Source organism: Nanorana parkeri, unplaced genomic scaffold (genome assembly GCF_000935625.1).
Source record: "Nanorana parkeri isolate BGI_ZX_2015 unplaced genomic scaffold, ASM93562v1 scaffold486, whole genome shotgun sequence".
Classification (NCBI taxonomy): Eukaryota; Metazoa; Chordata; class Amphibia; order Anura; family Dicroglossidae; genus Nanorana; species Nanorana parkeri.
In genome coordinates this window covers 359,044-384,488 of record NW_017306754.1, presented here as the reverse complement: position 1 = coordinate 384,488, position 25,445 = coordinate 359,044, and the positions used below count along the sequence as shown (strand labels likewise).

Below are 25,445 nucleotides of genomic sequence, written 5' to 3'. Positions count from 1 at the left end.
TATATATATATTAGTATATATAAAGTCCCATCTTCTACAATTTCTTCTTTTGACGTCTGATTAATTTGTTAGCCACGTGAACAAATGCATAGACATTTTTAATACAGTATTTTGTTTTTCTGGCATTGTATCCACTATCTTTTTGGCAACATAAACAGCTACCCATCCACTACTTACAGTTGAGCTGTTATGCAGTACATATAACATGTGCACTTGAATATGACAGTTTTACAAAAAAACACCCAAGGCTAGATTTAGCATTAGGCTTAGTAGGCCTGTACCTATAGGCAGCAGACGGGCTGCTTTTTCCTGAATAGCGTATTTATCAGCCACATATTTTCCCCATCATCAGTAGAAATGCAATCATCTCATATGAACTTATTTATATATAGTCAAAATATTCTAAGCAACACCAAAAACATTATTGTAAAATGAATGATCCTAGCAGAGGGATTTTGCTTTGGGAGGCAAAGGTTTTGTGCCTGCAGTAATTCAACTTGAATTTATGTGAACAAAATTCCAATTTATTAACTGAAAAAACTTAATTCAGATTCATCTGATTCAAAGGGAGATTGTATCCCCTCATCTTCGCTTCTCATCTAAATACTGAATAAGCATTAATAACAGTGCAAAGTGTATAGCGCTGACTAAAGCATCATAACAACCACGTATACTGCTATGTCTATTGTTCAAGAAGAACTCTGGAAAGAACGGTTTCTTAACCCTTACAGTGGGGCCCCCACACTACCAGGGTTAAGTGTTCATTTTTGCCTAGGGTGTAAAACTAAAACGTTATACTCACCTGAACCTCAGAGCCAGCAGGCTGTTCCCACCAGCATGTCTCCTTCTCTGCTCCAGCGATGGTAGAAGAGAGAAGCAGATTGGTTGCCTTGGGCAACTGCTCCAGATTTTGTCTGCTCCAGTTCCGATAAATACCTCTCAATGTATTGGAAGCAATTACTTAAGAATCCTTACACCACTGGAGTGGGGAGAGAGAGAGGCTCCAGGGACCAGTCTAAAAGCCAGCTGGCTGCAAGATACAGGTGAGTATCTTTTTTATTTTACACCCTAGATGAAAATGAGCACTTTACCCCTTTAGTGCGGGGGTAGCCCCACTTGAAGGGTTAAGAAGATTTTTCCCACAGTTCTTCTTTAAAGAGACCCTGTCACTAGACCATTTCAACAACAATCTTGTATGTGCATTTAATGTATTGTAGGCATATTATTTCCTTGTAAAAACTTCCCTTATGCATACATCCAAAAATCCTCAGACTGCTACTAGGCACCACCATCTTGGATGTGATAGCAAAAGCACCAGCAGACTCACACAAGCGACACTCTTTAGTATTTCCTTTCACTCTTTCCCCAGCAGCTACTTGAAAGTTTATGAAGAGAGGTGAGAGGCCGGGTGGAAGAGTTGGACCAGCACAAATAGTAAATATACACTACCAGAAGACAAGAAGACTATGACGTGGCAGGATGGAGGGGCAATTGTGGCTGTGCTACAAAATTAACTGGTCAAAGTTCAAAGGCACATTGCAAGTCAATAAAATTAATTACAGAAAAAAAAAAAACATTGCAAGTAAGTATTTAAATTATTTGCTAGTAATCTTTGAACACTACTGCATTACTTACTACTGACTCCTTCATTCTAGCTTACATACTGACCTTTGAACTCTACATCACTTACTCCTCACCCCTGTACTGTGGATGGAAGTATATGCCAATTTTTTTAACTAAAGCTAAAAAGGTAGGATATGTTAATATTTTTACAATGAAGTTTGTATTATTATACTTTGAAAAGTTTTCTTTAAACCTTCATTATTTTTTAATAGAGCCTAAGCCCTCATTCACAATAGAAAAGGCCGGCACGTACAGCTCCATGCTGTGTGCACGGCCTTATCGGGCAGCTCCCGGGAAGGACAGGTGCTGCGTGTGATTGGGAGTACGCGGCCGTACGCCACCCTACGCTGACCACAAGTGCAGGCCCATGTGGGTGTCCATACTCATAAGCTGACAGTATGGATCCAGTCTGCGTCCGAGCTGGGACACCCGCACCTGTACGGACCTGCACTTGGGGTCAGAGTAGGGCGACGTACGGCCGTGTACACCTATAGAGAAGGACGGGGGCTGCGTACTGATCACACGCAGCACCTGTCCTTCCCAGGAGCTGCCTGATACGGCTGTGCATGCAGCTGCCTTTTCTAGTGTGAGTGAGGGCTTACAAGCCTATTTACATAAAATAAGGCACTGCACCCTGCTGATCTTGAATGGCTTGTTACGTATACCCTCAAGGCGTCCCTCCTAACTATGCATGCATATTTTGGTGCCTCTTATATCTTTAATGTCCGCTTCTTGTTCCTAAACTCTGTGGCTGTTAGAGGACATGCAAAAAGTGTGTGTCTGCATAGAGGGGGGGTTGTGCCTTGTGGGTGTCCGAAGATCCTGAACCCAGAAGAAGGCAGAATGAAGATGCCGGCACCAGTGAACGGAGGCGAGTTGAGTTCCCCTTATATTCACAACTTGAAATATTATGTTTATAATACTGAGAGTGTCTTCCAACTGCCACTCTGTAGAAACTGCTTGCAAATGATCAATTATTTCTTGTATTAGTTTTGCCTTTGTTGTTTCATTCATCTTTTATACCTTTGTATAAGATAATGAATAATTACCAAATAATTAAAGTGCATATAAAGGCAGAACTGTTTTTGTTTTGCATAGGGTAGGAAAGGGTTAACACCTCTATGAAGTGTTTGTTTGTTTGATTACTTGTATCTCCCACTGGGGAAATTTAACATCCTGTGCTAGAGATGCAAAAGGAAATGAGATAACTAAATAACACAAAAGGGCGCAATAACCTGAGTGTATGTGTGTGCTCGCAAAAGGCAAAAAATGTCACTTATATTAGTGTCCAGGGACTGGAGGGAAGGAGACATCTGGAGAGGATCAAGGGATCCAAGGAGACAGCCTTCATTGGGTGGCTGCCCAACAGGGGAGAGCCCGTCCAGTAGAGCGAGTGACTGGAAACCGGAGGGAGAAGGGAAGGCGGAGGTCCGTCCGTATCTCTGCTGTGTCTGCGGGGGATTGATGCAGTGTGAGTGGGACTTGGTGGCGTGCAGTCAGACTCAGCAGTTGTGGATGCGGCTGTGGGACGCACCGCTCGGTGCAAGGTGAAGTCCTGTGCCTGTCACTGTGAGGAGAAGGGCAGCATATGGGTCGCCAGACAACGGCAGTGGGTAGATGTTGTCAAAAAAAGAAGGTCAGCAGCGTCAAAGGTGCTGGTGGCACCATAAAATGAAAGGAAATGAGAGCAAATCTCCTCAAAGTGATAAGAGCTCCTTTCTTAGAAAGTTGTCACCAGAACATTTGTTTATACTGGAAGATTAACTTTCACCTCTTGCTGTACTCTAAAATGTATTTTTTTTCTCTCTCAGTGATAATGGTAATTAAAACATATAGAGGGGTGAATCTCCCTAATAGGGACAAAAACAGCAATAAAACATGCCGGTGTCTAACCCTTCACCACTCTATCAAAACAAAACAAAAAAATACAAGACACTTTAAATCCAATTTAAGACAATTTCTTGTCCTAATAACATCTACATCTGGTAAGCCAGCACCAAGTATGAGAGAACCACCTGTTATAATGCAAAAGGTCTTTTACAAGCTCAACTCTTTGAAAACAAAACACCAGCTGGTCAAGAAAAATCCACCTTAAATTACTTTAAAGCTACCAATTAAACTAAAACAATGATGGCAATATGAATGGTTTGCTTTCAAGCGGTACATGAAAATGTGTAAATAGCAGAAGTTAAAACTTCCTCTCTACTAAAAATACAATACATGTCCTTCTAATAAAGAGAATAGAACGAAGCAGTAATTAGTACAACAAATACTGTAGACGAAATTAGACGCCTATAATCATTAACTTCATGGTAGAATGATTTCACATGCACTTGCCATCATTATTGTTTGATACTGCCACATTTATTAAGGAGTACAACACCTTGGAGAATATGGGGATTAACAGTAGGTACTTTAATTGCTCATGAATTGGAAGCAATGGCAGATGAAGAGATATGTTTTGTAAATTAGAATGTATGAAATGTTTACTGCAAATTAGGTATTTTAGAAGGGATTCCTTATTGAAAATACATAATGCAAAGTGAGTTATGGCACACAATAGTGACATTATAGGGACATAAATGTGTTTAGTTCCATAACAATTTAAAATGTTTTTTTTTTCAGATTTTGGATTTCGTATCCAAAATTCTTTTTGGTTTGCTATTTGGAATTCGGATTGTTTAGAATTTTTTATTTTTGGTTCAGATCGTTCCGAATTTTTATTTTTTCCGTTTGGATCGATCCAAATTTTACATTTTCAGTTCGGATCAATTCACATGGGGTTCTTTGAATAAATCTTAACTTTATTAATTTTTCTGGGGAGGTTTTGGTCATTTTAGTTTTGTACTGGTCATCTTAGTCTATACTGGTCATCTTAGTATGTACTGGTCATCTTAGTCTGTACTGGTCATTTTAGTCCATACTGGTCATCTTAGTCTATACTGGTCATCTTAGTATGTACTGGTCATCTTAGTCTGTACTGGTCATTTTAGTCCATACTGGTCACTTTAGTCCATACTGGTCATCTTATTCCGTACTGGTAATTTTAGTCCTTTCTGATCATCTTAGTCCATACTAGTCCTATTAGTCAACACTGGTCATCTTAGTTCATACTGGTCATTTTAATACGTACTGGTCATCTAAGTCCGTACTGGTCATTAGAATTGGAAATTTGGAAATTCAGGCAAAATTCGTGAAAAAAACGTTTGGATTCATTCGAATTCAGGTGCAATCAAATTCAGAAATTCGCATGCATGTGACATTTCGGATACATTTGAATTCAGAAATGTTAATGCACCCGAAATTTGGATGAATTCTAATTTAAAAATGTGGATGCATCCGAACATCTGAATTTAAAGAAACTTGTCCAAATTTCAATTAAAGAATTAAATTCAAAGAAATTAAACTTAGGGGACTATTCACTAAGCTGCCGAAGGATCTAGCCGTAGCTTCGGCTGATCCTTCGGCTAGCTTCGGCCCCAGGACCCCTTTGGTTCGGTAGAACCGAAGGGCTGCTGTACGGGCTATTCACTACAGCCTGTACAGCTCCCGAAGTTGGCCGAGCGGCTCAGCCGAGCCGAAGGCATATGCCTCGGCTCCACTGAGCCGAGGTGAAAGCCGAAGCTGGCCGACAAACAGTACCTTTTGGAGTCTAATACGACTCCCAGCTGCCCGGGAGAGAAACACTTTCTCCCAGAAAGGTTCACTCTGCTCGATCGAGCAGAGTAAACCTTTCCCTGCTCGTTTTTTTTTTTTCTTATGACAGCGGAGCCGTTGGCTGCCATTAGAATAAAAAAAAAGAAAAATTACCATAGAAATGCATAGCTAGATTCCTATTGGCTATTTCAATTTGCAATAGCCAATAGCAAACTAGATATTGCACCCGCCCACTGCTGCTGTCAATCAGCAGAGGGGGACCTGCAGTTCTCCATCAGGTCCCCCTCTGCTGATTGACAGCAGCGGCCAATAGAAAACAGTTGTGTGGAGCTAGCTGTCACTGCTAGCTCCGCCCAATCGTTTTCTATTTTATTTTTTACTACTTTTTAAACTGTTTTTCTATCCTGCTTGGTACCATAGAGGTACCGAGCAGAACAGCCGAGCCGAATGCCAACGTTGGATCGGCTGAGTCGAACTCCTTCTGCACTTCGGGTTGGCCGAATATGCTGAGCATGTTCAGTTGACCCGAAGCCAGCCGAAGCTACCCAATGTACGGCTGATTTCAGCCCATATACGGCTGGAATCAGCCGTACCAGCCTGAAGTGAATAGCCAAACAGCGTTCGGCTCACTTCGCTTCGGGTCGGTTAGTCACTCGGCTGCCTATGGCAGCTTAGTGAATAGACCCCTTAATGTCTAGGACAAGTGTTTAATGACCCAAGTAATGGCTCAAGGCATTCTCTATATAAAGGCTCCTGCTCTTTGCTCTATTACACTGTGTAGCACCCTAATCTTTTTAAAGATCACCACATACTATAATCTGGTTGTGCAATCTCCTTTAGATCAACTAACAATGATGTAGCGCAAGGCCCTGATTGGATTCACATTAATTGCATAGGTTAGGTAGATCTTCATATTGCATAGCCTTGGTAAATATAAAGTTGATTGTACAAAGACTGTGTTAGAAGAATAATGATTCTTGCAGTTCGGTACTCCAAGAAATTAGATGTGCCTGTAATGAACAGTGCATACTCTACTAAGGCAGAGGGAGTTAAGAGAACTGGACAAGTGGCTGTGGAACTGGTGTAGGAAAGAGGGGTTTTGGTTTATGGACAAGAAGGCGCTATGGGGTTAGTATGGCGCACACCGATGCGCAACAGCTCCTCCACACGCAACGGCGCACACGCGCTGACATAGGCACGCCGATTACGACTAGTGGCACCAAAATGGGCTATTTAAGGAAACCTGGTACACTTCCTCCTTGCTGAGTGATCCCGCTAAAATCTGATTTTGCTATCTGACCTGTGTTGTGACCTGGCTTGTTCCCTGACCATTCTCCTGGATCCTGATCCTGTACTCCACTGTCTACCCGCTGCTGACCTGGCCTGCTTCCTGACGTTGCTTGTGACTTCCGATTCTGCACCTTATCTGCCTGCTAGTCACTGACCTCGTCCGTCTCAACGCTGCTTCCCAGATCTGTCCGGGTGCTGTACTCCGCTGCTGACCTCTACAACCATTGGTCTGCCTTCTCATCATACAGGCCCCTGCACCACCTGTCCGGGTACCTACAGCAACACTTCCAGCACCCATGCCACTCCCAGTCTGCGTACTGGCTGTTCCACCTGCAGCAGTCCTCAGAGGGAGCTGCAAGGGCAGGCCCTCCACGTCAGTTCGGGTTCATACCAAGGTATGTGACAGGCTGGGAATGTGACAGATCTGTCCGGGTGCTGTACTCCGCTGCTGACCTCTACAACCATTGGTCTGCCTTCTCATCATACAGGCCCCTGCACCACCTGTCCGGGTACCTACAGCAACACTTCCAGCACCCGTGCCACTCCCAGTCTGCGTACTGGCTGTTCCACCTGCAGCAGTCCTCATAGGGAGCTGCAAGAGCAGGCCCTCCCCGTCAGTTCGGGTTCATACCAAGGTATGTGACAGGCTGGGAAAAAGTGTTATGTTATTATAATGGGGGACTTCAATTATCCGGACATTGACTGGACAAAAGGAACCACACACTCAACCAAGGCTTGCCGTTTCCTGAACTTATTGAGGGACATTTTTATGAAGAAGATGGTAGAAGCCCCAACTACGATGAATGCAATATTAGATCTAATAATATCAAATAACACAGAGCTAGTTGCAGACATAGCATCTCGGGAAAACTTAGGTAACAGCGATCACGGGGTTATCACATTCACAGTAGGTTACATAAGAGAAATGTGGACCTGTTTAATGATATACTAAACAATAGCATTAGCCAATGCATACCATTTGGCACACTAGCACTTATACACTTTTCTAGGTCCAGCGCAGAATCACTTATATCTAATGCATACCATTGGCCAACAAAATAAAACAATAAAAGCCAAACCTGCGTGGCTGAATCCAAAGGGAAAAACAACTTATCAATGAGAAGAAGCTAGCATTTAAAAAATATAAGATGGTATGTAGGTCCCATAACAGTTGAGAATGGGAGGTTGATACCAAATAACAGAGAGAAGGCTACAGTGTTAAATGCATTCTTCTCCACAGTATTTACTCGTGAAAGTGACGGGTTTAGGGACACAACATGAATCTGTGTAGCACTGTGAGGAAAATAACTGCTGTGGTTGATGGAAGCTAGGGTTTGCCGAGGACTAGAAAAATAATGTGAATAAATCCACCAGGACCAGATAACTTGCACCTATTGTTTGTAATTTTGAAGGACTCCATACTGACTGGGGAGGTACCAACTGATTGATGTAAAGCAACTGTGGCACCAATATTTAAAAAAGGTTTGAGATGTGTACCTGGGATTTATAGACCAGTCAGCTTGTTATTTGAAGGTATGATAAAGGACCATATCCAAGAATTCTGCCTAGAGTAATGATATCATAAGCGACAATCAATAGACATGTGCACAGCATAAACATTTCTTTCGTTTTTGCTGACGATAACAACATTTGTAGGGCAATACACTTGACAGAAGACATAGCAATAGTTCAGGACGACCTGGATAAAATAAGGGGTGGACATCTGCATGACAGATGAGATTTAATATTGAGAAGTGTAAAGTTATGCATTTTGAAGTTAAAAATATACATGCAAGCAACTTATTAATGGACATCCCATTGGGGGAAGAAGAGATGGAAAAAGATTTGAAAGTCCTAGTGGACAGCCGCCTTAGTAACAACATGCAATGCCAGGCTGCAGCAAATAAGGAAGCAGGGTACTATCATGCATAAAAAAAGAGAATGTACAAATCTATAATTCTGCCCCTTTGCAAAACACTGGTTCGGCCACATCTTGAGTTTATGGTTCGGTTTTGGTCACAAATCCACAAAAGGATGTCCTTGAGCTGGGGAGAGTCCAGAGAAGGGCAGAAGCTAATAAAAAGGTTAGAGGACATAAACTATGAGGAAAGACTGCATGCATTAAACTTGTTCACTCTCCAAAAGAGGAGACTGAGAAGGGACATGATATAATTGTACACATTGTTTAATGGTGATTGGATAATTAGTAATAATCTGTTTATTGTGAGTTCAATCAAGAAGACTAGAGGCCACCATCTGAAACTGGAAGAGAAAAGGTTTAATCTCAAACAGCAAAGAGGGTTCTTTACTGTGAGAGCTTAACAACTATGTAACTATGTCAATATTATCCCTTGCTTGGCTGGGTAGGGCAGAAAAGCCACAGTTTCTGTCTCTGTGTGATCCATAGTAAGAGCAGATAATGCTGAGCTGTGGATACTTCTGGTGAACTTCTGTAGCATATGTACAGTATATCAGTAGCATGCCTTTTTTTGGCTATATCATCATTATGTGGTATATAATAACATTTATAAGCCATCAGTGCCTGTTTAGGGCCCAGAACTCTAAAATTGTACTATTATTATTAGTACATACGGTAACTTCTGCTTCGGGTGACATTTCTGTAGACGTAGCATATTTGCTGTATACATTACAGACAGGGATGATTTTAATACCCCCTTTGCACCACGAAGGGGGTCCCTGCAGACACCCGCTGGATTGACGTGCTGTCACCTGCAGCCCCGAGCTCAGCGGCTCCTCTCTCCTTCACTCCATGCCCCTCTGTGTTGTCCGCCGTGTGGAGCCGCCGGGTAGTGCGCACGCGCCCACTGAGTGTCTTCTTAAAGGTACAGTGCTCGACAATTAAGGAACAACCCCGCCTCCAGAGATGACCACACCCTGATGTCAGCAGGTACAAATGCTAGCCTCACATATCATTCTGTGCTTGGTTATTGCAGAGCTTGCCTTCGTAGTGCCTGGCATATTAGTTATAGTATAATTCTTGTGTACCGACCTTGCTACTTCCTGACCCCGAATCTTGCTGCCGGCCCCTGACCCCTGCTATTCTCACGGACTACGACTTTGGATATTGATTTGGCTACGATGTTCCGGACTGCTCCTGTGCTGGTCACCACCACATGAGAGACCGTGCATTATCCAGGTCTGCTCGTGCGGAGGTACCGTTTGTATTGGAAAGTCCCCTGCATCTGGGCTCCTACAGACTACTCCCTGATAATGATATATATGAATAATAACCAGAAATATTGAACAACAGCAGAAGAGTACAAGCTAAGACAATTACACTATGCAAGCTGACTATGTTCCTTTATTTTGCTCCAGTAACTTGAACATAAAGGTAATCGGACAACAAATGTGCAGGTATCAATCTGACCATGGTCAGCTTGCATATATGTCTTAATTGACACTTAATTGCAGAAGGCGCTATTATGCCTTGTAAATAAAGTACAGGCATAATGAAAAAGTATATCATGTTCTCAAAGGAAGAGAAAAAAATGCAATATTTGCTGAAATAAAGATAGCATTTTAAACTCCCATCCTCTCTGCTTGTTCTAGGTCTTTGACTTGCTAGGTATTAAAGCCTGGAGGTGGATAACATCCTAAGATCAGACCCAGCTATGATAACTCCTATATTTCCACCCTTAAACGCTTCCGCTTGAGCTTGTCTTCTTTTACCAGCCATTATAAAATGGATTGTATGATTTTCAAATATAGGGTACAGTTGGCTAATAACTAACCTAAAGGAAACCTGTCATGAGAGATGCACAGAGGCTGCCATTGTTCTTTGTTAAAAAGTTGCAAGCTGCCATGCTGACCCTCTTGCTTTAGCACTCTGACTTGCTAAATCAAATGAACCATACAGGTGAAGAGTTCTGACATTTCTCCGATGTCCCTGTATACTCATTCTGAGTTAGTGACTCTGAAAATATTGAAGCAAGTGGATTATTATAGCAGCCAGGAAACTACCATTTTTAGAGCAATGGCCGACCCCATATTTCACACAAGACTGGTTTAGCTAACGAGCAGTGGCTTAGCAACTGCAGTGTGCAGTAGCAGTGATCATTCCACAGTCCCTGAATTCTACTAATTACGTTGAGGGAAGAAGTAAAAACAGTATGTTTATTAGCACTTTCAGAGAGGGAACTGTTGGGATCCTGGTCTACTTTTTGTTTTGAGATAAATAAGAATTTAGATTCCACCTTGTTAGACACTCAATTTTTCCAAGTAAAACTATACTCTATTTCCAGGGCGGTTAAAGACTCAGTGAAGGGGATTTATCAAAACTGGAGCAGACAAAATCTGGAGCAGTTTTCAATAGCAGCCTATCAGCTTCTCTGTTTTATTTTCAAAGCTTAATTGAACAAACTGAAGAGAGAAGCTGACTGGATACTATGGGCAACTGCTCCAGATTCTGTCTGCTCCAGTTTTGATAAATTCCTCCCACAGAACTTACAATATGAACAGGTAATCTTGGTATGTTCCTACATCTTTGCTCACCTACATACTAAATGAACCATCTAAATTACCTAAAATATTATCATGTCAACAGATGTTCCTGTACGTCCAGATTTCCCACTTTAATAATCAATATCAAGTTATATTTCAATAATTTCACTTCAATCCTACAATACCAAGGTATATTCCCATTATTCCATCCAGTCATTACAAAATTGGTTGAAAATACTGACAAACTTGTCAGAAGATTAATAAAATGTCATAAAAACACGGGCTCAATGGTAGTAAATCTGAATTATCAGTAAGAACTGGCTATCTCTCCTTGGTATTTGTGAGATTCTGTAAATGTGAGTCTACATTGAGGCAAACAATGGAGAAGCATTGCTTTTTGTTGTATACTTGTAACTTTATTCTTCCATTATAGTGCATTTATTTTCCAGTTTTATGAAAATGCTGCTGTTACATTTCGTTACAGATGTATGTAATTTGTACTCATTGTTATTACGTTTTGTTAAAGATGCATGTAAGTGGTACTCATTGTTAATACATTTAGTCATAGATGTATGTACAGTAACTGGAATGCATTGTTATTTCCAAAATTGAAAAGATTCAGAGCTGAATAGGCAATGCTACTCAGTAAACCAATATAAACAGAGTTTGGTCATCAGTTTACAACAATTAAAACAATATTGTAGTCCCTTCAGTGATTAGCTTATATACACCTGGCAGCTATCTTAACCGCATGGCATGGAATAATGGAAATTGGCTGATAATTGGTTGCTATGAAAAACTGCAGCTTCCACTCTGCTCTTAGTCAACAATGTTATTCTTATTCAACAAACTGACATTGTTTTATAGTAATAAGTCAATATCACAAAATAGAGGTTGAAATTTGCTCCATCTGGGATGTACCTTGTCACCTCTTCCTGCTTCCTTCACTGCATCCTGGAAATGACAGCTACAATTGCAGTTGGTAAGGGAAGTGAAGGCCACTTTACCAGTTGACAAAAGATAGGCTCAGTTCACCTGACTGAACAAACCACCCAGAGCAAACATTCACTTGCCAATGACTGTTCCAATCTGGAGTGAATCTTGATTTAGGCTGGATTCTCACCTTTGCCGTGCGCTAGCACATGCACTGTAATATGAGTTATATTGCACATTGAGGTGCTTTGTAGTAAGGCAGCCTATTCATTTTTAAGGATCTGAAATTTTTCCAGCACCCCACAACACGCAGACGGCAAAACATGATTTTTCTGCAATGCACGGTAACATATAAACTAAAGTATTGCAAAAATCCTCATTGCTCTGATTCTGCAGCCCAGGTCACACTGTATGTTCCCCGCAGTTGCGGGTTGTAAAGTGTATGCTCACCATGCATGAACAAAAACCAGAGAAAAACCGAACTCCGCAAGATATAAGCGATGAATCCTGTGTTTATTGATGCAAAATCAATTGTACATCACAGCAAGCTCCTCAGATCAAAGAGCAAACTCCTCTCTCATATTTCACCAATGTGGCTTAGTCGTGAAGATGAAGTCTCAGAGAGAGACTTCACTTCCATGAGTAAGCCACATTGGTGAAACATGAGAGAGGAGTTTGCTCTTTGGTCTGAGGAGCTTGCTGTGATGTACACTTGATTTTGCATCAATAAACACAAGATTCATCGCTTGTATCTTGCGGAGTAGGGTTATTATCTGGTTTCCGTACATAAACTAAAGTACTTGAGTAAACTTTGGAAGGGAATTTTCCCTAAGCTTAGTGAATGAGGAGAAGCTCTGCTGACTTCCATCATCCAATCATGTGCAAGCAAAAATACTGCTTTTCTTTTTTTTCTTTGCATATGATTTGATATTGTCTGCAAAGTGTCTTCACATAAGCATAGCACACCACAACGGATCTGTGTATAGGGTACCACAAGCTACCATCTGTGTGTTGTAGTGCACTGAAAAAAGAAGTGGATCCTTCAAAAGATTAATTTTGCCGCATTGGAGTGCCTTACTACAACACATATAAGCAATCTCCTTACCTGTATCCACCTGCAAAGTTTATTTTTTGTTTTGTTCATACAGGTAATAGGTACTATATTTCTTTTTTTTTATTTTACAGAAAAAAACCTAATTACTATTATACAAAAACTTGAATTAGATGCAGATCTTCATGGAGCTTGCTTAAATATTCTGTCCATGTAAAACCCTATGTGTATGTGAGCATCATCTGCAGAAGAAATTCTAAGCTTTCATCAAATTGTCAAAGGGATTTGTGGCCAAAATGTTCACAGCAGTGAAAAGCAAACATTCCCCCGAGTCTCCCTGGTTTAGAGCAATGGTCTGCAGGTCAGAATAAATCAGAAAAACATACTAGCAAATTTTGTGATGAATAACAAACATACTGGAATTAGTCAAATAAATGGCTAGGCATTAACATTTATTTCAGATTTCAAATGCCTGAAGATAAATGAAAAAAGAGGGTTCTATGCTGAATCTAATGCAACATTTTTTAGCTACTCCATTTCTCTCTGTGGTTTTACTTTAGCAATTATATCATCTTGTTATTTTAATGCTGCCATATATTTAACAATAGTATTTAATAAAATGACATCTAATACAAACCTTAGCACGGTGTTGTATACCAGTGTAAAAACAAACAGCAATGTATGAAATACACATATAATGTATACATGGATGGAAAGTAAATTAGGAATTCAGAAAGGTAATATGGTATGGCAAATACATTTACAAACCAGGTTATGATTCTGAAAGTATCTTATTTTTTGAATGAAGCTTAATGCTTCCTACTCATTATTTGTATGTTTTGAGTTATTGTTAAAATGTATTGATTAGAAATCTCTCAACAACTAATTGCTTTGCCTGCTAAGTTTGGCATACTTTATTTAGTCTTGCCTTGAAAAAAATGATTGAACTGAAAGAGAAGCATAGACAATCATCAAAAACCATAGAAAGAATACAGCAAAAACAGGCAAGCATTCTAGAAACATAAGGAGACCTAGTATCCTAACGTCAGCATGTCAAATAAAATTGTTGACTGTGCTCAGGAACTGGGCAGTGAGCCATAGAAAGTATAGCATGTGCACTCTGACATTGCAATTACATGGCCCTACTTTATTGATTTTGCGTTGCACATATAATGACACACTAATCCAATGTACCCCAATACCCCAACAGAAATAGTTTGAATGATATGTAATAAGGCACTGTATCCCAGTACAGCGAACTTTTAGTTATGGTGACAATTCAAGATTGATGGCCAGTGTATAGTATAGTGATTCATGAGCTTTTTGCAACTCCTCTGCTTCAGTTTTACACATTACTAGAACTATTAAAGGTGTACTCTAGCAAGCTCTCTCACCCCACAAACAATACCCCTTACTTACCCCATCTAGGTAACTACTGCAGCAATTTAGAAAAATAATCATCTGAATGCCCCAAATACTCACCTAAATCTGTGGCCATGTGATACACTAGGTCCTGAGTCTTCTCTCTTCTGGACTGCAGAAGGGTTTCTTTTTCAGGTGTCCGTATCTGCCTGGTGACCTCGACACTTCACATTGGCTGTCCATCCATGGAGATCTCATAGGTTCTGAAGAATATTGCGTGCTGTTGTTATGTCACAAATGTCAACAGTGGACTTGTACTGCAGTGTTGGATCACCTCTAGCTTGTCTCCAGTACAAGAAGTGGCATTGTTGAGTGTCATGTGATGGTACAATCAGGTAAGAAAAAAAGGGCATTGGAGGGAATGGTGAACGGGAGGGAGAGATAGTATGCCTTTTTTTTTTTGCCAAGAAATAAGCTTTAATGAAAAAGGACAGCACATTTAGAAGATGTTCATATTTAGGCTTTTGTATTGATATACCACATATACAGAATATTGGACAGTTGACCAAGAGCAATGGTCTGCAGTATCTCTCAGCAGCAAATCAAATTTCACCTTTCGAAGCTAGAACACAGAAAGCAGCTTAACAAATTCTTTAGGCGATTGTACATTCAACATAACTTTTTGCCTTAGTAATAAACATGCTATGTAAAATGCACAGCCGTACATACCTAGCCAACTCCACTCTTAAAGGTAAATTCCACCTTTTGCATAAAAATAATAAATGCACACTTCTTCATAAAAGAAAACATGCATTTATAATTTTTTTGCATAGGAGCCAGTAATGCATTGTAACCGCAATCAGTAGATCACGGGTGCAATTCTCTGACTCCTGCAGACTATTCTCCCCATCCATGTCCGTTCCAAGATACAGACATGCAGTATCATAGACAAGAGGAAATGTCAATGTACTGCAAGTGCAGTAACATTGCTGCACTTGTATTCCATTGAAAGTCCCTCTGCTGTGGTGCTGGTTTCTCCATTCACAGATTCTGTCAAAGTATCTTTGAAAGGATGACATGGCTGTGTGGGCAAAGCCACATACAGCCACACCAAATTCAAAAAGGAAACAAGCCTGCAGGGGGAAGAACCCTGGAATTCAGGTAAGTGCAGAGAGGGCAGAGGGGGGTCTACAATCTGACCGTGTTTCGTATTACACCCTAGATATGTGTGTACCAGGAAACATGGTCAAAAAGGTGCACTTATCCTTTAAATCAAAAACTGCTAATTGTGATTATTTAATTAGGTAAATTGGTAGAATACATGAATAAATGGTATGTGTTAGTGATAAATGGCATGTGCTGTGACATAAAGGTAACTTCTATTATATCTCCGTTTGAGGATTTCTAATATACTGATAAGTAATCACTTTTTCTTATGACTGTAGCAGTCTGACTAGGTAAGTTTGAGGATAGAACTTACCATAAAATGGAAAATAGAAAGGTGCCTTTCTTCAGGAAAAACGTTCTGTGTAAAGGGACAACACAAGAGGAGCAGCTGGCGCCTGTGTTTAAAATCCTTAAAAAGTAATTCCACTTTAAAAAGATAAAAGTGAAAAAATATTTATTAAAAATGAATATAGCATATATCCCGCACGGCCACCCGCACGGCCACCCGCACGCACGAGCGGAGATCGGAGACAGCTGCAGCCAGGTACACATAAGACATCCCCCGAAAATAAGACCTAGTGTCTTTTTTCGTGGAAAAAAAAATATAAGACACTGTCTTATTTTCGGGGAAACACGGTAATTGTGGTGCAAGCCATTTTGCAATTTAATGTTATTAAAAATTACTTTTCAATTTGAAACTGCAGCTGCTGTAATGTTCTAAATCTGTCAAAAACATTTAGTGAAACATGGCGACCTCTGTTCTGTTGGTGTAGGGAACACCCCCAGAAATGTCACTTCCTGCTTTTATGATTGGCTGAGTGATTTTCTCAGAAGTCTGCACTAAGATAAAAGTATACTTTTTGGGATCCCTTGCAAAAGGAATTTGGTAAATTACTCCCTAAGGATTAATTACTACTAAAGGGATGCCGACACTGCTCCTTTACCTCATTACAACACAGAAAGTCCACCAGTTGATTATAATGAACTCAGACCCTCCCATTCAGGAATCAGTCTGGAAAGGACATCAGTTTCTTTAGAACAGAAACAGGAAGGAAACTGCAACAGTTTGTTAAAATCCGTGTAATGTACACAGATCACCCAGAGGTGATTTATTTATTTTTTCTCAACAACAGTGGAATTACTCTTTAAAATGTTAATCGGGTTTGGATCGAGTGCTGATAGGACAGAATTTATGTCAGTATATTTTTTGCTACCTATAATCCCATTGGGATGATCTCCTTTCTCCCTGTGTGATCACCAGGACAGTATGTGAGGGGAAAATCTCTTTTTCCAATGAGGACACGGACAATTATAACGTTTATTTTATTTATTGCTGCCTGTGACTCCTTTGGGGAGATTTTCTCATACTTCATGAGTGGTCAAAAAAAGCTCCTAAATTGCACCGCAGTCCCTAGGCAATTTTGAACTTGATTCCACCAAGGAAACAATATACTGCATACATGTAGAAGGTTCTTCCATTGCTAGGGTTAGACTGTTACAAATATCTCATAAGGTTAGGGGAGTGTTATATTTATTAAATGACAGTTAAAGAAAGATCACATAATCTCAGTAAAGGAAGTTTCACTTTATAAAGTGAATGATAGTAAATAAGGTGAATCTGTGTATATGTTAAATACTTTAAGTGCGATATGATTAGTAAATAAGCCCTATAGCAAGAGGAAGCTGAAAAGAGATCATTATGACATATTTTGTTACTTTCCATTCTGTACCCTCCACATATTATCAGTTGATAAACATATGTAAATCAGGTTAAATAAGCGTTTTCTAACCTGTGAGTTTATGCTTGTGGTAGAGACTGATGTAAATAGTTATGATTTCCTAAATATGCTGTATTATATGGGTCTATTATGTAAATAAATAAATTTGTGCTTATATTGCCTTAAAGTGGGATTGAACTAAAAGAGTGAAGATTTGCTGTGTTTTAGGGATATTTTAGAAATGTTAATTGTGCCTGAGAAAAACCTGAATAATGTACTTTTTGTCTTTCATTCCTCCTGAAAAAGGCAGTGTGCTTCTGGTATGAGAGGATGCCTAAAAACTTGTGTGCCTACAACCTTATAGCGGTTTATGTGCAGCATGGAAACTAAGGCACTGCTACCACTGACTTCTAGTTTCAGGAGATTTGGTGATAGCACTGCTGTACTGCTCACAGTTCTCCCTGCTGGAGGCTTGACATGAGGAAGCAAAGCCCTGCCTCTACCAAAATGGCTGCCTCTATACAGAGACAGAGTGAAGTAAAACACATAATGGGGTTGATTTACTAACCTTATAAACACACCACGAACATGTATACACCTCTGTAGTGTGTTCCCTCCGAGCATGATCTATGGGTGAAATCTAAACACCTTTGTAGTGTGTACACACCCAGCAGGTGTGTTGTGCAAAGTCCTGCATGAATTGCAAGGTGATGTTGTGTAAATTAGCTCTATGTTATGTTGCTTGCGTTGATGAATGCAGGAATGTAAATGCATGAGCTAACCATTTTTGTCTAAACTGTGAAGCAGCATTATATATGCATCATGTGCATGATTTTTCCATATATGGCATTAGTGGAAATATGCTTTTAGAGAACTTTTGGTTGATAAATACGTTTTGCTGTGTGAAAATCACACGCACCTGGTGCGTGCGTGTGTTTAGGTTAGTAAATCACCCCCAATAAGTCAGTAATGGGAAAAGATCAGCTGCAGGGAGCCCACAAGCAACAACGTTGACTAGAGATTTGCCCTCTGCTTGCCTCGTTTGCGGGCACAGCTTCCAGAGATCAGTTCCTCTTTAAAGTATGTTATTAAATAAAAAACGTTATTTAACTTGTAGCAGGTTAATTAGAACAAATAAATACATATAACATTGACAACTAAAGTACATATTCAACTCTACAAATAGATAAGCCACTCCGACCATATATCTCCTCCACTCCTCCGGTCTCCTGATCATATATATACATACATAAGCCTGCCGGAGGTTCAGGTCAGCCGATCCAGATGTTGGATCGGCTGAGTCGAACTCCTTCTGCACTTCGGGTCTGACCCGAAACCACACGAAGCAAGCCGATGTACGGCTGATTTCAGTGTTCGGCTCACTTCACTTCAGATCGGTCATTCACTCGGCTGCCCTCGGCAGCTTAGTGAATAGACCCCTTAGTGTGGCCTTCAGATTGGAACAACAACAGTGCATAGAGAGTTTCCTGGAATGGGTTTCCATGGCCGAGCAGCTGCATCCAAGCCTTACATCACCAAGTGCAATGCAAAGCGTCAGATGCAGTGGTGTAAAGCACGCCGCCACTGGACTCTAGCGAAGTGGAAAGGTGTCCTCTGGAGTGACAAATCACGTTTCTCTGTCTGGCAATCCGATGAACGTGTCTGGGTTTGGCGGTTGCCAGGAGAACGGCACTTGCCTGACTGCATTGTGCCAAGTGTAAAGTTTGGTGGAGGGGGAATTATGGTGTGGGGTTGTTTTTCAGGGGTTGGGCTTGGCCCCTTAGTTCCAGTGAAGGGAACTCTTAACCTCCTTGGCGGTATTCCCGAGTGTAGCTCGGGGTTACTTCTCCATACCCTGAGCTACACTCGGGAATATCCCACAGTATTTACTTACTTTGTCCCTCGAGCCGTGCGGTGTCCTCCGGCCGGCGCCGCATCTGTCTTCTCGGTTCCGTCCCTTGCGAGCTGACGCGTCGCATGGGGGCGGAACCGGCGGGAAATTCGAAAAAAAAATGGAAAAAACGAAGAAATAAAATAACGAAACAAATCCGAGAAAAAATCGCGCCGAAAAACTAAATAATCATACCGCCAGGGATGTTAAGGCATCAGCATACCAAGACATTTTGGACAATTTCATGCGCCCAACTTTGTGGGAACAGTTTGGGGGTGGCCTGTTCCTGTTCCAACATGACTGCGCACCATTGCACAAAGCAAGGTCAAAAAATACATGGATGAGCGAGTTTGGGGTGGAGGAACTTGACTGGCCTGCACAGAGTCCTGACCTCAACCCGATAGAACACCTTTGGGATGAATTAGAGCGGAGACTGCGAGCCAGGCCTTCTCGTCCAACATCAGTACCTGACCTCAAAAATGCGCTTCTGGAAGAATGGCCAAATATTCCCATAAACACACTCCTAAACCTTGTGGACAGCCTTCCCAGAAGAGTTGAAGCTGTTATAGCTGCAAAGGGTGGGCCAACTTAATATTGAACCCTACGGACTAAGACTGGGATGCCGTTAAAGTTCATGTGCTTGTAAAGGCAGGCGTCCCAATACTTTTGGCAATATAGTGTATATGATTGAAGTGATATACACTAAAACCACATGTGGCTTATCCTATACAGGGTAGCCCTATACATCTGGTGAGTGCGGTTCCTTGAATTAACAGCACGGTGGTGTGGAGTGGCACGGTGATTTGTGAACATAGAAGACAGAAGTCACTGTTTTTTATATGTTATTGGATATATAAGTTTGAACACAAAAGGATCACTACACGTATATATGCAATTAGAATTTGTTGGAATCTTTTGAAGTTGGACTGTTAGAGGTTCAAATTGACACTAGTGTATTATTTTGATGTTATTGGTATAATTTTGAGTTTTCACTTATGTGCATGTACGTAAGTATTTTTAGCACAGTACAAGTATATCAAGGTACAGTACATAAACCTGTCTTGTTTGTGAAACCATCACATAAGAATATCTATATTTTGAAGCAAATGTTGTCATACATTCAATTAAAATGACAGCCTACTCAGTATCCACTTGTGATTTCTGAAATGCAGGCTACCCCATGACCATCACAAATATAAAACACCCATTTCAGGACTTCTCTTTGGCCATGTCCACTGTCAGCTTTCTTTCCAATATAACAATAATCTTATGCTTCCATGAATATGTACACATTAGTTACTTAGATGGGCAGAAGTTACCACAGTGCAGTACCAAAATGAAACTACATCCCTCTATTGTCTTATGTTGAGGAAATGCTGCCAACATAAGTGCTTACTCATACTGTAGATAGCCTTCCCTATATATCTTAGTTTGCCGGAAGAACATCATACATAGCATATCATTTACTATAGATACTTTTAGGCCCAGGTTCTATAACTAGAAATTATTGAAGCAGAACAATCATAGCTTTAGTATCCTATTGAATCTATTTGTGGGAACATGGTCAGAGGAGGAATCAGTGGTAGGTGGGAACAAAGCGATTGTAATAGAAGACTCAGCAATATGGAGGAACACAAGGTGATCAATGGAGAGGTCAGAGCTATTTGGGAATAGAACAGGGAGGGGTAGAGTGGAACAATTGAAAACGTGGAGAACTAGGGTGGTGAGCTGTGGAGAGGTATATGGGATTGGCAATGAAAGAGTTGTGAAGATCTACAAGGTAGGTAGAAACAGAAAAGGGGCAATAGAGGGAATAGAGGTAGGTAATAACAGGAGATAATGGAATGGATTCCATGTAAACATAGGCCAGACTACACTTGCTCAGACTTCTTTTCATATTCCACTGAGATGGTCTTAACTAAAATATGTTAGCTCAAACCTTTATATAGCATTCTAGTGTTCTGCTGAATTGTTCAAAATACATCCACCCAAGTGACACACAAAGGAAGAAGAAGGTTTTCCAGACCAAGCTCAGATAATGTTTGGAGTAGCACTTCAATAAACCACCCAAATCAAATTTTGTTTAGCATATTTAACTGTAGTACATAGCTGCCCCTATATTTCATTTGATATAAAACACAGATGAACCAAACTGATTATATAGCATTCCAAGCCTCAAGCTTCTGCCAGGTAGGTTGTTTTGTAAGTGCATTAGAAGAATGAGGGATGTACAAGTTAAATGGGGGCAGTGTTGGCAGCATGATTCCTACAAGTTATTATGCTAAACCAGGATTAACCTAGTCGAAGAGTGGCAAATCATTAGGTTGAAATGACATCTGTGTGTTTACCTGGGACGCACACAATCCTAGAATTGTTTTGGGAATTGTAAGAAGAAAGTGCAGAGATTGTATTTTTTTTTGTTGCCACAAAAGATAATGGTAAATGAAATTGAAAAAGAAAATACACATCGTTTCATCTGCAAGCTTTGGCTGTGGCTCAGCTGTTAGGAGCCTGCAGGTAATAACAGATCCATGAGTTGCAAATACAACTCTTGCTGTCTGCACAAGCCATCTCTTATAATCATGGGTGATATAATCTAAGCAAAATTCAGCCAGACATTTCCTAAAGCACGCTGGTGGATGTTATTTATTGATACAGGCTACATCCGGTGAGAGAGCTTTAATCCACTTTTAGGATTACACAGTTACATCTACGAAATGAGACTAATGTAACATATGCAATGTTCTTAATGATATCTTCAAAATAGATCAGCAATGATTCCTGGCCTTTTTTATGGGGTTTTATGGCTGCTATGAGCTGTGTGATTTGCTATTTCTATAAGCAGCATTCAACGACAGCAACTTGCTATATTTCTGACATATAACATCTATTAATAAACTGTCAAATACTGGTTATACTTTGGGATTTTCATGAGGCAGAGCGGAAGATAAATGATTGCATGGGCTTGGAAATATCCTTGCTATGATTGGACCATTTCTGTAAGACTATATTCTGGCCTAGCAAGCATGCAGAAGTATTCCAAGTACAGCTCCCTGGCTTCTCCCTGTGGGAAGAGTTTTAAATTGAAATGACCCCTATGAACATGGCAAGAAGGTTCACATGAATAAACGCACATGTGATCAAAGCATCAGAGCAGTGATGTTATTTTGGAAAGGTTTCAGAAGTGATATAATTGGATCTTCTTTCTAAGAAAATATGCTAAGTTCACAATGTATGTCAAAGGTAACAAAGTCACTGTTGATTACAATATAGTCACCATCCGTAAAATATAACAATGTTTCAAATGCATTGTAAATGTTTTTACTGTTTGTTTGTAATTCAGGTAACAAAGACCTTTGAATGCTTCTCTTTTTTTTTAAGATGTTGGTCTGCAGTTTTTGTCAGGCACATTCTTTTAATTAAATATGTATTTATAGTTGTCATTTCCTATTGCACATCCTGAAAGGTATACTAGATGACATGAAGCTTCTGATACACTGTGCAGCCATTTTTGTACTGGCCAGTAAATCTAATAAACAATTCAGAACTGGCACCCGCAGCAGGCATGACACGAATAAAAAATGAAAAAGACAATGCATTGTGTGATAATAGTAACTGAGAAATATAAATAAATAAACTGATTTTTTGTACATTCATACTGCACAGCATTTTGCATAGCTATACTTTTATCATCAGGTGAGCGTTTATTTGTTTATTGGCCAATGGTAGATATGAAATGAGAAAGAGCACTCTGCAAAAGTAACAAATTAAAAGAATCGTTTACTGATTTGTCTACAGTAAGCTCGAATCTGATTGGTCTCTATGGATTACTGCACTCTGCACATCACGTAGCTCTTTGCAGTTTCCTATTGTAAACCTGTGACTACAACGCATGGCCAAGATTCAAGGTAATCCTTTTTTTGAGCAATGGCTGAGGAGCATCCCTCTAAATTATTTTCGTTCTGTATCTTCCCTTTGCTTCATCTTGAGCTCATTTCTGATTCTTAATAACATTCTCTGAATACTGGCCTCTGTCAGTGAGGTGTTGGAAATACATTCAACAGTTGCTGACACAGAAATACTGTTCGTCTCCTTAACAAGAGACGGTGTGCTTCCTACTGGTTATCAAAGCAGAGCTTGTTTGTATGGAAGAGACAAGCACCTTTAGCTGATGATCAGCAGACTTAGACAGCTACAGCTTGACACTGAATGAAGATCTCCACTCAGCCAGACAAAATAAAAGCATCCTTCTCATTAACTCAGCAACGTGCCAGTAAACACAATACTGGATAGCAACTGGTGTTTCTTTTCATAAATACAGTCCTTATGCAGGATTTACCCAGCTGCTCATATTGCTCTCTAGGACTAAAGCTGCCAATCCATCAAAATGAACTCATGACATCATCATGCACGATCTATACACGTCTTCTAGCAAGACAAGTAAAGAAAAAGCACAAAGTAACAAAAACAATTTTTAAAAAAATTATATTTGAACTGATGTGTTATACTCATTTATTAGTTATAAAGTATGTATAAATGAGCAGGTTGGTAAAGTTACATGGTACAGTGTATAGAGCAGTCTTTCCTAACCTTTTTTATCCTACAGGAACCCTTGAAAAAAATTTCAATTCTTGGAGAACCACTGCTAAAACCAATTCATAGGGTGGCAATGGTGCTGCATTGGTGGTCAGTTGAAAGAATGCCCCCCTTACAGTGGTGGCAGTGGAAAGAGTGCCCCCCTTACAGTGGTAGTCAGTGGAAAGAATTCCCCCTTACAGTGGTGGCCAGAGTTAAGTATGTGTTTTACAGTGGTGGTCAGTGGCAAGAATGCCCCCCTAACAGTGGTGGTCAGAGGTAAGAATGTCCCCCTTACAGTGGTGGTCAGAGGTAATAATGTACCTCTTACAGTGGTGATCAGTAGTAACAATGCCACCTTTACAGTGGCGCTTAGTGGTAAGAATGCCACCCTTAAAGCAGTGGTCAGTGGATCGAGTGTCACTCTTCCAGTGTTAATCAGAGGTAAGAATGCCCTTTACAGTGGTGATAAGTGGAAAGAATGCCCCCATTACAGTGGTGATCAGTGGTAAGAGCTCCACTTTTACCGTGGTGACCAGTGGTAAGAATGCAACACTTACAGCAGTGGTCATTGGAAAGAATGTCCCCCTTACAGTGGCGATTAGTGGTAAGAATGCCCCCTTACAGTCATGGTCAGCGATAAGAATGCCATCCTGACAGCGGTGGTCAGTGGTAAAAATGCTACCCTTATAGTGGTGATCAGTAGTAAGAACTCCACATTTACAGTGGTAATCAGTGGTAAGAATGCCACCCTTATAGTGGTGATTAGTGGAAAGAATGCCCCCCCTTACAGCGGAGTTCAGAATGCCACCCTTATATTCTGCTAAAGAGAAGTGGCGGCACTGTGCAGGGAGGCCAATCATCCTCAACTCAAGGTACCCCTAGCAACCTCTGGAGGATCCCTAGTTGAGCATGACACATATAGATGCTAACCAGGGTTCTTATTCATCCCCTGTGCATGGCATTACCTCTTTCCCTGTGGTTATGTCTAAGCACTGTTACAAGACCCATAACTCACATGCAGACCTGTTACATAAAAAAGAAGCCAAGCCAAGTAACTTACTGCAATCATCTGATTCATACCCATCCAGGTCCACCTCATCCTCAAGCTTGGAAGGTAGGCTGGTGAAAGTAGTGGTAGTAGAAGCAGCTCCATATGCCCCAAACAATTTGTCCACATCCTCTTCTTCCTCCCTGGAACTTTCTGAAGGACTGACAGATGGCTGGCTCACGTTAGACTTCAGGGAGTTACTTCGGGTGACAACGGCCGGGATGCCACGGGGGAAACGAGGGAAGTAGTCGGAGATCTGCTTGATGGGCTTGATGGGACCTGGGCACACGTCAATAGCCATATGCTCCTGGATGCTTATGGTCATTTTCTCTCCTTTTCGGTATGTCATGCATGCGATTCTGCCCCTAAACCCTAAGCAGAGAACGGATGGCAGGGAGAGGGATCTCTTGAAGTTCAACTACATAAAGAAGACGAGGTCTCCGTTAGGGAAGAAGGTCGGGGATGCTGCCGCAGGCTATGCTCTTCTCCCTCTTGGACTTTCAGATACCTTGCGCATACTGCCTGGAGCTCCCTGCAGCCTCAAACGATCCTTATCCTCTCAGTGTTAATGTAAGCTCCAGCAAAGGAGAGAGAGAGAGGGAGAGAGAGAGCTGTCAGGCAGGAGAGGGGTGTGTACGACGTGATGTCACTTGTTAGCAACCAAGC

The 25,445-nt window shown here is 40.8% G+C and overlaps 1 protein-coding gene across 1 annotated transcript in view; it reads right to left on the bottom strand.

The window, feature by feature from the left end:
• Positions 1 to 25,137, bottom strand: part of DOC2B (double C2 domain beta) — a 417,881-nt gene extending 392,744 nt beyond the window's left edge. The window contains exon 1 of the mRNA XM_018560903.1: positions 24,792 to 25,137. Within this exon, the coding sequence (XP_018416405.1) occupies positions 24,792 to 25,128 (337 nt within the window). The 5' untranslated portion in view covers positions 25,129 to 25,137. The remainder of the gene's footprint in view (positions 1 to 24,791) is intronic.
• Between the last annotated feature and the right edge of the window lie 308 nt (positions 25,138 to 25,445).